The following is a 13,943-nucleotide window of genomic DNA, read 5'->3' on the forward strand; positions in this document are numbered from 1 at the left end:
ATTATGCGCTGCACTGAAACTGAACAAGGCTTAGTCTTACTAAGAAGTAAGACTAATCTATATTTAGATTTTTCATCTGGAGACATTTTAGAGCTCACACTTATAACTCTATATTTCTTGGTATTTTACCTGTGTGATCATTTCCAAATTTTATAAAGAAGATAAAAAGAAACCACAGACACGATTTTATATATACTCTACATTTTATTTAGAAGAGAAAAAATGTACCGTAACAGGGTGAATGTTACAATTGCAATTGAAGAAAACATATCTTAACAATTTCCCCTAAAACCTGGTCTTTACATCCCTAAAGATACATTCTGTGCCAACATGCTTCATACAGGTCTCAAACAGGTCAAACGACTTATTGGCCAACATAAGATCAGACTGTGTGAAATCGCAGCTCTACAAGCAGCTCTAACCTTCTGCTTTCAATGCTTTCCATCAGTCAGTGAATCAGAGATTAGCCGTCAATCAATGAGTGCTTCGACTTTCAATTGACTTTCTATTGCCATGCTGTGCCGTGCGGATAAACCTTTCAGTTCTGTGCACAGGGACTAAACTGTGTAGCCAATTGAGATTCTAACAGATTTTCAGTCAATAATAGGGAACAGTTCTTGTGCAAACGGCTCAGTGGTGGATGGTGCCACGCCCTAAGACACAGCTTTGGTTCTACTAATATTCTTTGAAAGAATGGATCTTGAATAAAAGTGTAATATGGTTGTCTTATTCCTCACCAGAAGACATTGCGTCACTATCATCTTCAGACTCCTCAGAATGGACAATTTCTCCCTTGCCAACACTTTTGATAAACATATGTGAAACCTCTTTTTGCTCAATAGCCATATCTGATTTTTCTGCAGCTACATTCTCTGACCGCCTTCCTTCCATATCGCCAAAACCCAGCTTCCTCTCCACATGCCTATTATCTACATCATCAGGTTGAGGTTGATATGTGGCACCTGTTTCCAAAGGGGACACCCAGAAATCATTATTAGCATTGATATTAAACATATCATCCAGGTTTGTTTTGCCAGTTTTAACCAGTTCATTTGACTCTTTTACAATAAAAAGATCTCCTTCATCATGAACACTTTCAGGGGACATATTTAGGGGTTTGTCTGTGGGTGACAAAGAATCATGATCAACTTTGTTATCACTGGAGCGGCCTTTTAAGTCGCTATTAATCTTATCTTGCTCAACGTTTTCAGTAGGATTTTCAAGTACTTCCCATTGAGTTGTTGCTAGAACTTTAGATAATTCTGTATCTAATTCTTCAGGAACACATTTTTCTTCAGGTGTGGTATCTCTAATTTCAACACCATTATTGGGAATCACTTCTTGAACGGTAGAAGATGGTTTATTGGACTCATTTTCATAGATGGATTGATCCATATGGCTAGTTAGCATATCTTGGAAAATTGACTGCTTCTCTTCTGCTTGTTCTTTCTGTCCAAAGGACAAATTGTCAATAGAACGTTCTTGACTTGTAGAAGACCATACAATTTCTTTCCTAACTTCAGTAATGTCCTCTGCAGTATCACCATGTGACACCATGGATGAATTGTGCTTGTCCTTCTTAGCTTCAGCCAATTCTTGAACTTCATTTTCTTCTGCATTGTTTCGCTGTTGTGGTTCTTCAAATTGCTCTTCACTCTTTTGGTTGACTAGAGCTTCAGATGTGAAGAAATCTTCTTTGTCACTGGTTTCTGGCATGCCTTCCAAAGCTTCACCCCAAGCTATTGGTTGTTCGGCTGGACTTTCATGTTGTAGTATATCTTTTGCACTAGCTTGCTGGTGTACAAACTGTGTGGTGTAATATTCTGTTGTAAGATTTTCTAGTTCCTGTTCCACCAGCTTGTCTGTGTCTAATTCCTCCTCAAACACTGTTTTGATTAATTCCTGCTGTGTCTTATTTTCATCTTCTTGCATGTACATTTCTTCTTTTCTGAGGTACTCGTATTCCTCATCCAAAGCTTCTCCTTCCGCTTCCTCGCACAGATCCTCCATAGTTCCAAACCGTCTCGTCTGGTCATCAATCCATGTGCTACTTCCTGTCTCTTCCACTTTTTTGTCATGCTCACCATCACTGGAATTGTCAACATCATCAACATGTGACGCTTGAGTGTTGGCATCTGTTTCATCGCTCTTGTATCTGATCAGAGGTCTGGTGTCGGCAAGGGTGTTATCCTGGGCATAGCTGTCTCCCTCAAGCTCGGTCCGCCATGACACAGAGACATTTTCGGAATCTTCTTGTTCGTCATCTTCACTTTTGTCCGTAAGGTCTTTTTTTAAGGAATCCTTTTGTTCTGCATTGGCAATTTGCAGTTCAAGTTTTGTTTGCATCCCTTCGTCTTGTACTAAGTCTTGTTTTTGCTGCTGTACCTCTCTTGCCGAATTGTCCTCCTCTGGTTGGGCATGTTGCTTCAAAACTTTGTGCGGTTGTTCCAAATCATCAGCCTTCAAAACTTGATTTTGTTCAATCACACTATCCCATGTGTCCATCTCCTCTCCGTCGGGATATAACTTCTCTCTGGGTGGACTGATGTCATCCATTGAAGCACCAACACTATCAAAGGGAAAATCATCTTTGACAATTTCACCAAGTTGGATTTGGAATGAGTCTTGGGGTTCACATTCAGAGGCTGGACTGCTGGACTTGGCATCAAAGTTTGGTTCAACAAATGCGTCTGTTTCTGAATCAGAAGACTCAACTTGTTCTTGCACAACCTTTGTATCCTCAAGAGACTCCTTCTCAACCCATGCGTCAATTGGTTCTTCAATTGATCTTTCTATTTCTTCATTTGAAAAAGGTTGTTGAGATTTGACTGTGACACTGCACAACTCCTCAGTGAATGCCTCCTCGACAAGATCTGGGCCAGCCACATTGAAGGGTTCTTCAAGGTTAGAAGAGGATTCAACTTGATGATTAAGACTTGATTCTATAAGAGGTTGTTCAGTTTTGCTAACAATTTCCTCTCCAACCCATGCATCTTTTGGCGCTTGTGGATTTTCAATTTCTTCTTTATCAATTTGGTTCTCCATAGGTTCAGATTTCATGGAGAAACTATGCAAATCCTCAGTCAGTGCTGGCTCAACAAGCTGTAGACTAGCTTCATTGAGAGCAGCCTCCATTTTAAGGCTTGACTCCTGTTTCTCAGATTGCTCACTCCAGTTGTCTTCATTATTCTCCAAATCTAAGGTTTTTTCTTCATCCGGTGGAGAAAGTGGCTCAGCGTATGTCACCTTTTCATTCACTTCTTGTGGGCGGAAGTTTTCTACTGCCCCATCCTTGAGCACTTTGGGATATGGAGTCAACTTTGGCTGCTGATACCCGTCATTGTCTTCAACCTTTTTCTTTGAAATGTCCAGTTTTTCTCCTCTTGGCATATATTTTTGGTAGTGGATTGGTGTGGCTGTTATCACTGGCGGTTTGGTCTTTCCAGTCATACTATGCACCACTGATGAGGAAGTGGTCTTGGGGCTTGGAGACAACTGGTAATTGTCTTTGAATCCCCATGGACTGAAAACTGCATCTGTGGAGGACAAGAGGGCATGTCTCATGAATATAGACTGACTTTTATGAGCTATTGTAAAAAAAAAAAAAAAAAAAAAAAGGCTTGAACTAATTACTTAAAGCTGGGTTATCTGATTTTCATGTTGTAAAGTAATGCAAAAGACTCTTTTTTTATAAGTTTTCAGTAGATGAAATGTCACACTTTCTGGGGGAAAATACAGAATTGACTCATTTATGAGAAAGTTGTTGGGTAGTTTGAATATTTGTAACATATTGGCAGCTTATTAGCAGCTGTCAACAATGCGTGCGTGGATTTCGACCATCACATGACAGTCAGACTGAAAATAGCCCGCATAAAGCTTTAGTAAACAGGTTCTCCTCCAAAGAGTCAATGGACACTAATGGGGAGATATTGATCTTCATTTCCTCCTCTGTTGTCTGAGTTACCAGAAAGGAGAGCCATCTGGTTGAGTGTCCATTGGGGATGGCCGATGGTGGCTTCCATTACTGCCTGCAAAGTGCCGAGCTCAGCCTCTTAGCAAAGACCCCCACATGGCACTGACCACGTTAACATGATTAAAGCAAACATCACACCACACCAGGGGCTTTTAGTTAAGCTTAGAGAAATGACACTCAACAAGAAAGGGGAATGGGTGGTACAATAAACTGAAACTCAATGTCAATTAAAAGGAGATATTTCATTCAATTCAAGTTTATTTATATAGCCCATTTAAAAGAAAAATGCTTCACCATAAACATCGTCAAACAGAAAGCATAAAAGATATAGTCAAACTAATGAAATATTTAAATAAATTATGTATTATGTGTATTTTAATTACCTTTGCGGTAAATGTTTCTTGGCTGCTTTTGCAAAGAGAGTTCCCCCTTGAGGCTCTCACTGTCCAGCAACGTTCTGTAGATGCAGAAAAGGGACAACAGGTCATTTCACAGTACACGAGGTCCACAGAGAGTATAATGGTGGAGATGAGCTCATTCAATCTGTAGAGTGGTAGCATAGGAGCACAGGGATAGCTGTACTTGGGGGATGGGGGGTGTTTTGTGGTTTTGAAATCGGCATCGAGCCTTTTTCTTAGACTAAAAATGTAAGAAAGTCTGGGATGTTGGAAAGGTATTCATCTGGATTTTTTGGGGGAGTTCATCTTAATTGTGAAAGAGAATGAAAGAAAATGCTAATGTCCATAACAAGATGAGGAATTGGGCATTTTTTCCACAATGCTTGCCTTTATTAACTGTGATTTTGAGCTAACCGTTTATAATTTGATCTAGTATCTTTCCTATCTCACCCAACCATGAAATACCATGCCCTGTTTTCCCTTCTTTGTCTGATGAAGACATTATACCAGCTAATTATGGGACGTATTTGCCTGGATTAGTTGAAGCCATGACATAATGCTCTTCACATGGGAGGGTGGGAGTCGCGGGGTGACTTTTGTTTGTCCTAAGCAGCAGGGGCAGGCAGCACTCTGTTGTTATGGAAATGGAGGCCAGACCCCGGCATTGAACAACCATCTGCACCGCTCCACCATCGTATGTCAAGCAGCACTAATGCCACTGTCACAGTTCACACATTCCTATATTGACCTGGTCATTTCACCAGGACATAAGGCTAAAACATGAGAGAAAGTTGATCAAACTTTAATTTTGTGTTTTTTGCATATACATGTCAGGATGACTGAATTTGTCAATAATCTGATGTAATGTAATTTTGAGAAATTCTTTAGGGAAAGATCTTTGTATGTTTTTGAAGAAAATAAATCTATATTTCAAAAAAATATGAAGAAATACATATTATAGATTATGGACTATAGACAGAAAGAAAATGTTTTTTCTCTTTTTCAAGCCATAAAAGAACTCACAATATATATTTTTTTAAATATTTAAGTATTATCTGTTCATATATTAAGTTTATTGTCATATGGATAATGTGCCTGCTGACATTAATATAATAATCTGTTAGATTTCTGTAAGTAATTATTAGTAATTGCACATTCTATTCTCCTACTGTTCTTGAACTTTGTAATTTCCCCATTTTGGGATGAATAAAGGTTATCTTATCTTATCTCCTTGTACATGAGTAATAGTAATAATCTTAACTAAAGTGTATTCTTATATTCTAGTTTAATGGTTAGATGGTAGAGTAAATTTCAAATAGTTGTTTATCAGTTGTATATAACATGTATATCTTTATTTTTTCATTCTTATGCTCCAGCTGTTCTTGTACTTCACGTTGTAACTGCAGTTTCCCCATCGTGGGACAAACAAAGGTTATTTTATCTTATATTATCTTATCTAATTATGTTTCTTCCAACGCACGACCTTCAAATACAACCACATGACCTTCGCTCCTCCGTTACACGAGACTCCCACAGCTCATAAACCATGCTTCTCCCTGAAGACGAGGGTCAATACTTTGAGGAGGGGGCACGAGGAGAAACGAGACCCCACAATGGAGCTTTGTAATGGAGGACACACTCGGCATCGGAAAAGAGGAGGCAGTGGTTTGGATACATTGACCACTACGTAGTCTAGACAGCTGCACTCGCTCGGACCGTGGCTGAGGGGTTTGTCCCATTTTTTGGTTCCAATGGGAAGATTTCATTGTGTCTATAACTCTCGTACCTGTAAGTGGCCACCTCCAGACTGAGAGACAGCTTCATCTGCATCAGGCCTCGGTTCTCCTGCAGAAGTTGGTCCATCTTTTGGTTCAGTGCGTGTTTCTCTATCTCCAAGGCCTCCAAGTGCTCCTGGACCAAAAAAGGAAAGACCAAACAGGAAGTCAGGCAAGGAAAAGGAAAAGGGTTTCAGTAGCACGCATTGTGTAGTCAAACTTTGTGAAAATAAATAAGGTTCTGTTTGGGTTGGCTGGACAATACGAGGCACTTTTAACCTGCATGGGATGTTTTGGTGGAAACTTAACAAGCTATTCTTTTCTGGACCAAAAATAATAAATCTTAGTAGTATAAGAACTTAAGTATAAGAACAAGAATAGTCGTTTAATCGTACTACAAAAATATGAATTGTGGCCATTTTAGAGGAAAAGTACACCCAAATGTGGCTGTTTATATCACATTAACTTTACTTTTGCATTCAGAGAGTTGGATTTCATAAAGTGGTCACATACTATTAGAACAGTAATGTATTCGAATTTCACATTTGTTCTGTTTTGTTGTGTCAATATTTGTGAACAATCGTTATATCACTAAAATCCATATTGTGAGATTCTTAACCAGAACTTTCAGAATTTTAATCAGTTTTTCTTTTTTTTCTTTTTTTAATTATTATTCTTTTTTTTTTATATATATATAACTAATAAATGTTAGACCTAATTAATGTAAATACTAAAAAGACTTGTATTCATAAGACCAAAAGCATATCATGAGAATGAATGTAGTTTTATCATACATTTATTTTGAATTTTGAACTTTCACTAGAATGCCACATAAATTATGGGATGGCTTGTCAGGCTAATGGCTCTATACATTTAAAAGTACATTAATGTATGCCTCCTGTATTGATTCAGACATTATTATCCCATTACAAACGACCCTCGATGTCATTGGATGGATGGATGAATGGATTAGCTTTATCTGTCTTTACCCTAAAGTTATTTAACTACAATCATTCACATTTGAGTCATGTCATGTATTAAGGCTGTGAAATTAGTAAAAAAGAAATATCAAAATTCAAACATTTCTTATTGTAAATGATATGGTTGGGGATTTATTGTTCTTAATTTCCTTGTCATATTTTCCAGCCGTCTCATCGACAACAAAATCTACAAACTAAATGTCCGATGTCTTGTATCTGATTACGATATAGAATCAATTGAATGCGTGACTTTGCATGTATTCCCCGTCTGTGAGTTCAGTCATGAAACAGCTCACATCCTTTCACATAGTTTCCTCATGGCACATTGATTTATTTTGGGAATAAAATAAGACCAATCACAAGGTTCAGGGGCGTCTATGTTTTATTTTCAGTTCAGAGCTAGTTAAAGATGCACTATGTAACTTATCTTGTGGAGGGGTGGCCACCTGTTTGTCATTGGTTTGCCTGGAATGTTTCACAGTACGATGGGGACGCCACCAAGGCAAGTTACAAATTAGTTCTGTGGAGAGGCGAGCCCACTCACGGTAAGAATGTATGTTTTTCATAGTTTTTTCTCCAATGAAAAAATAAATAAATGTCATTCCAGGCATGATTAATACAGAAATAGTAATGATGATATATGTTTATTGGTTTGGCCTTGATTTAGTCCAAGTAAGTTTAATTCTGCTGAAGACCTGGTTTTTACTTCTGATTCAGGACTGGACCAGAAGTAAACTAATTCAGCAGTTGTTGTTATATTATAATAACTGAAACAGATCTAATGTTGGGAATATTTTGTGTTTCAACACACTGTGACTAAAGTTGTGATGAGTTGTGTACCTAAAAATATAAATTACAGTAAAACCACATTCTTTTTACATAGTTAGCAGTCAAACACCAAGAGATTGGTAACATATAATACAAGCAAGCCCTGTAGCCAGGCTGTGCATTTGTGTTTGTCATTTCTAAAGCACAAAAATTGCCATTTAACTTGTACATTTACATTTACGTGACTTTTGGAGGAAATGAAACAATAGGTTCCACTGCACAAGATGTAAATAATAGTTCAAACCAATTAGCCTCAACTCACCTGCAGCATTTGTACATCCTGGCAGTGGCTCTCCCTCCGCTGGTCAACCGTGCTCTCCAGGTGCTCCCTTAGATCCTGAAGGCCCAGCATCTCGCGATCCAGGTTTTGTAACTTCAACACGCTCTCGCTCTTCTCTTTATTCACTTGGACCAACCTCTGTCTCGTTTCGTTCATCGACTCCTCCAGGCGTGCTAGCTGGCCTTGGTACGCCTCTGCCGCCTCTTGCCACGCTCTCGCCGCCCTTTGGTTGTACTCCTGCCCCAACTCCAGCAGATTTGGACCACGTTGGGCGGCTGGTCTCCTAGCTGGCGTCACTTTGGTTTGCATCAGAACAGCTTCCATGTTAGCGACTTCTTCTTGATGGGTTTGAATTAGCGATTTCACTTCGTGTTCAAGCTGGCTAACCTTCTCCCTCAACCATATCTGGGCTCTTCGTTCCTCCTCAAGTTCTCTCCTGCTCTGGTCCGCCTCTGCGTTTGCCTCCATCTGAGCTTGGGTCTCCCTTTGCAGTTGAAGATCCAGCGTTTGCAGCTCTTTGGTCAGCTTGGCGACATCTACTTCGGCGTAAACTTTTTCTTTCCAAACCATATCGACTTCCTCCCTCGCGCGCCACAGTTCTTCGTCCAAGACCCTTCGACGCTCTTCGTGGCCGTGGTGGTTCCGCCTTAACATTTGGATTTCCTTGGCCAGCTTGGTGTTCTCCTCATCTAGAAGTTTGACACGGTTCAAGTAGGTCTCCAAGCGTTGGTTAAGGTTCAGCATCTGCTCCTTCTCGCCCCCGTAATGGATGTCGGGTGGTTGAAAGGATTTGAACGCTTGGCTCTGGAAGTCCATGTTGGATAAGTTGAGTGTCCAGGCGGGAGAGAGCGTTGCGTGTGGGATGTTGAGCTGGAGAAGAGTGGTTAACATGAGAGAGGAGTGCTTTTCTAGACGGGACGGAGGGGCAGGGCAAGAGGGAGGAGTCGTGGGGAGATGGAGAGGGAGGAAGGACACAAGGACACAAGGACAGAGGATATAAGAGCAGAGAGGGATACAATAATTACAAATACAGGCTGTTGTGCATGTCAACTTTTTTTATTTTCTGTGTTCAAATATGTAGTGATGATAATTCATTTTGAAGCATGAGAAGTGATCATTATTACTTGTTTTGTATCCTTGTGTAATTAGAAAATAAGTAATACATACTTTGAATATTCATACAACTCTTGCACTAACTAGGAAAAGGAGATAACCACAATGGAACGATTAATTGGAATTATCATGCAAAAAAGACAATAATAATGATAATAAAATCACAGACTATTCTAATGATTATGATGGAGTTCAGACGCTAAAACACATAAGATGTTTTTCTAACAAAGAAGCGGCATTATCAAATCAAAATGTCAAAAGAAAAGTCTTCAGTCTTTCCATCTTGATCTAGTTAATAATGTATTTAAACACATCGTCTAAGCCACAAACCTTCAGTTCACTTTCTGCACTATTTCCGACCATCTGTAAAATGTTTTTGCAAATATCTGTGTACATACTGAGAAGTTTAATTTTACCTTATTTTATTTGTCAATTCTTAATTTACGCATGCCATATGTGACTCTATAGACGTTGCTATTATCATCTTATTTTTCATTGTTTTATGTTTCACCTTAACGCCAAGACAAATTCCTATGTTTGCAAACTGTGTAAAATGACAATGGCAATAAACCTTTTCTGATTCTGATATCTGATATTAGGCCTAATTTGATGGTTGGGATGTAAAAACACAATTAGTGCCCTTTACTACCAATTTATTTGAAGTATTCAAAGTTTAAAGTTCCTGTACTTCTATAATCAGGTGACCAGAGTGACTATCGGCCTATGCAAGAGATTTAAGGAGGCATATTATGCTTTTTTCAGGTAGTTAGTATTAGACTAAAAGATAAGTAGATTATCACTTTACATTTTGTTCATTGTAAACTGTACTGATCTCAGTAACAGAAACAGGTCCATTGACTTCCTGTTCAAACGCCAGTTCTGACCTTTCACTTTTACAAGGAGCAGATTGTATGTTTTTATTTTCTTAGTGGCTACATGACGTTTTAGAACCTTTCAATCAGAGTCTTAATTTTCCCCACAATCACAGCAAAGTACAAAGTGAAAACAGGAATTTTCTGAGCACTCGTTTGTATGACAATACAGCATTACTCAAACATGGTGAGGAAACACTGTTGTAAAAAGGTTAAACGCTCATTAAGGTTGATCTGGCAGAATATGTCCCCTTTAAGGCCGATAACCGATAAGCTAAACGTGGTAAGTGCGAATACCTGTCCGTCTCTTCTTTGCGCTGAAGGAACCTTTTGTGGGTACTGGGACTTTTACAGTTGTCCCATTTTGACACTTGTTCTTGGGAGGAACTAATGCCACAGTTTTTTCAATGAATACTCCAGAGTCAGTACTTTCCAGTGACATGGCTTCACAGTGATATGTAACTATAGGCTACCACATTATTCAGCTGCAAATGTTAGAGCCAGTTAAATGGCAGTGTGAACACGAGCAGAGAAAACTTGGGAGTTCCAAATAGCTGAACAATGTGTGGCAGAGCGTTATGAGAATAAGAATGAATTTAATCAGTTATTATGCAGCTACTTGAAACCATTTTAGGGGCTTGCCAGAGAGAGATTGCAAACATATACTTATTGTTAGGTTGTTGATATGCATTTTAACACCAACAAAATCACAAGTAAAAAATTAAGCAAAAAAAATGTAATGCTGTAGTATTTACATTCAAATAGATTGAAAATTACACAAAAATATGGGTTTGTATTTCAACAGCCTTTTTTTCTACAAATGTGCCCATCGCTACTTTATAGCCAATATCACCATCTTGTGGCTGATAATGGCTTGATTGAGACTCAGTAAATTAAACATAAGTCTAACTCATCACCAGAAGAAGTGCAGCAAAAAACACTATTTCGACTGATTATAGGTTGCACATTTTTGGGGGATTGTGTAGACTTTGGATTGTGAGCCTTTCCCAACGGTTTCTGATGAATCATTTTATTCACCAGGCTATTCAGTAAAAAAAAAAAGATTACAAATCTGTTCATTTTGCACCGCACCACAATATAATGTTATTCTATAATCAAGCAAGCAAACCCCTAATGTTGTTCTTTCAGTCTTTTGACAGCCTACTTTTGTCGCCATCTGGTGGGTGCCTTGCCACACTGCAAACACACGTCACTGATGGAAAAAGTTCTATTTGTTGGTTGCTGAACACCATCCAACACCCATTTACCCATGGTCAGCTGTAATTGAGATGTTAGAATATGTTATTTACATAAATGCTATTTATTTGTCAATTAGTTTAACTTCTTCCTCACCCTCCGCGGGCAGTTTCTATTTATCCCCCTTCAAGCTCGAGGCCTGGGAGCTTGAGGGTTTGCGCAGTATCTTTGCTGTTCCTAGCGCTGCACTTTTCTGGACCGAGATCTCCAACGTCCTTCCTGGGATCTGCCCAAGCTATTCCTCCAGTTTGGGGGTCACCGCCCCAAGTGCTCCGATCACTACGGGCACCAACGATACCTTCACCCTGCAGGCCTTCTCCAGCTCCTCTTTGAGGCCTTGGTATTTCTCTAGTTTCTCGTGTTCCTTATTCCGGATGTTACCATCCCATGGTACTGCAATGTCCACCACCACGGCTTTCCTCTGACCCTTGTCGACCACCACTATGTCCGTTTGGTTCGCCATTACCATTCGGCCTGTCTGTATATATACACAATTTTCCTTTTAGATTGAAGTTAACCTACGTTTCCATTCCCAGTTCACTGCTGTTCGTTTGATTTATCTCCAAATAATTGGTTCAGGAACTATGGTATTGGCTTTCAGAGACACTGGTAAAGCATCTGTGGAGGCTGAGGTCACCATCCCATCTGCATCACCTCGACCAGCTTGACAATGTCATGTCAAGTCTCTGGAGAAGGACTGCGCTGACCTGATCCATGGAAAAGAACCTGAAGGTGCAGGGGCCGCTTCATATGCCAATCACCCTGAGGTGAAGGGTCCAAAACCTAAGACCGTTTCCATTGATCTGCACAGTCACTTCCATCAGCATCGAGCCTGGTGTAGAGGTCAATGTCACCATTACTAATGCACAAACCATGCAATATTTTCAATAAATGGAAAAAAAAATGTTATGTATAAAACTAACAATAACTTAAATTGACAATGCTTAACCCTATGCATAACCTTATGTATAATTAATTATGTTTGTCATTTATCATGATATATTATTGTACTAATCTCATAATCTGCATTTTATTGTGTATAAAGAAAGTTTAAAAAACACTGGCCTCTAGTGGCCTAAACATTTTTTCTATCTGATGACTCCATGTTACCACTTTGGCAATAAATTATGATTTTCCTCCTACAAGACAATTAGTGATGGTCAACAACCATGTCAACTACAGCCACAGCAACAACATGGAGATGGACAAAGTCAAACACAAGCTTAAAAGTGTTTTAAACGTTATTGACCATCAGCCATAGTGTAAATCAGAGATATGGAAGACATTTCAACTGGTGGTTGACAAGCAAAACTTGTGCGTGGGCTTTGTGCAGGCTTGCCCTGTTCATTTTGATAAACATGTTTTTTATTCTCTTAGTTCATTTACAACTTATTTCGCACTTTGCAAGTAAAATAACAACAACAAAAAAGCATAATTTAGGCCCAAATGATGTCTGGTTTAGTTTGGGCTCGGACTGTTATGTACAGTTAGTTGGTCTTGCACGGGCTCTGGCTAAATCGGGCCAATCTAAACTAGCAGGAGATATCTGATAACATACAAAGGAGGTAGATGCAAAGATAGAAGTGGCTTTGGCGGAAATGTGTGATTTAAAATCCGCAGCAGCCGAAAAGGAAATCTCTGATTTGAAAGACATGGATGTTAAAAACTCACATAGTACAGGTAAATCTATAAATAATATATTTCGTAAATTAAAAACAACTTTTCACCAAAACGTTTTTCTGGAAACTCTCAATTTACCCGCCATGACCAAAGAGCTGACCAAGGTGCTGAAACAACAACAACTGAAATTCAAAGTTTTCTTTGGTTTTCCAGGTTTCTACGCTTTTTTCCCAAAGAGGTTTTTTTGTGTCTAAGGACAGAGGACCCTGGGACATCGTCCCTCGCCACCACAGACATTGTCTGACTTCATCGCCACCACAGACATTGTTGATTAATTTCTCCCTGTGGCCCTCAGAGGCAACTGTTGTTGTGATTTTGGGCCTTACAAAAATAAATTGATTTGATTTGATTTGATTTGAAAGTGCAATCAAAAGACTAAAAAACTGTACATTTCCGGGCAGTGATCTTTTTCCTCAAGAGGAACGGTACGATCCCACGATTTCTTTTCAGGGACCGGTTGAAGGGGGAGGCGCCAGTAACAATGTGTAGAATGTGTACACTGCTGTGTTGTGCTGACTGTTGGAGAAACTGTCGGCAAACCACAATCATGTTTTCTGGGATTGTCTTGTCAAAAATATTGGACTGACATTACCATCCCAGTTTTTTTTAATAAGTTATATGTTCTTTGTTGTTGTTGTTCTGTACCTACTTTGTGTTGCAATACTGGAATTTCCCCATTGTGGGACAAATAAAAGCTTAACTTATCTTAATTTTAGAACTGTGTAATTGGGCCTCAAAACTCCTGCCATGGACACAATAAAAGGATATATCTGGAACGTACTGGAAA

The 13,943-nt window shown here is 39.2% G+C and overlaps 1 protein-coding gene across 1 annotated transcript; it reads right to left on the reverse strand.

The window, feature by feature from the left end:
* Nucleotides 1-184: 184 nt before the first annotated feature.
* On the reverse strand, nt 185-9,130 carry nes (nestin). The gene is made up of 4 exons (XM_072460416.1): nt 8,217-9,130; nt 6,158-6,282; nt 4,357-4,430; nt 185-3,536 (listed from the first exon to the last, which is right to left on the reverse strand). The coding sequence occupies exons 1-4, from the start codon at nt 9,123-9,125 to the stop codon at nt 727-729; spliced, it is 3,918 nt and encodes a 1,305-aa protein (XP_072316517.1). The 5' UTR covers nt 9,126-9,130; the 3' UTR covers nt 185-726.
* Between the last annotated feature and the right edge of the window lie 4,813 nt (nt 9,131-13,943).

The sequence above is a fragment of the Eucyclogobius newberryi genome, unplaced genomic scaffold (genome assembly GCF_026437365.1).
Source record: "Eucyclogobius newberryi isolate DKJ021-1_F unplaced genomic scaffold, fEucNew1.0.hap1 SCAF_3, whole genome shotgun sequence".
Taxonomy (NCBI): domain Eukaryota; kingdom Metazoa; phylum Chordata; class Actinopteri; order Gobiiformes; family Gobiidae; genus Eucyclogobius; species Eucyclogobius newberryi.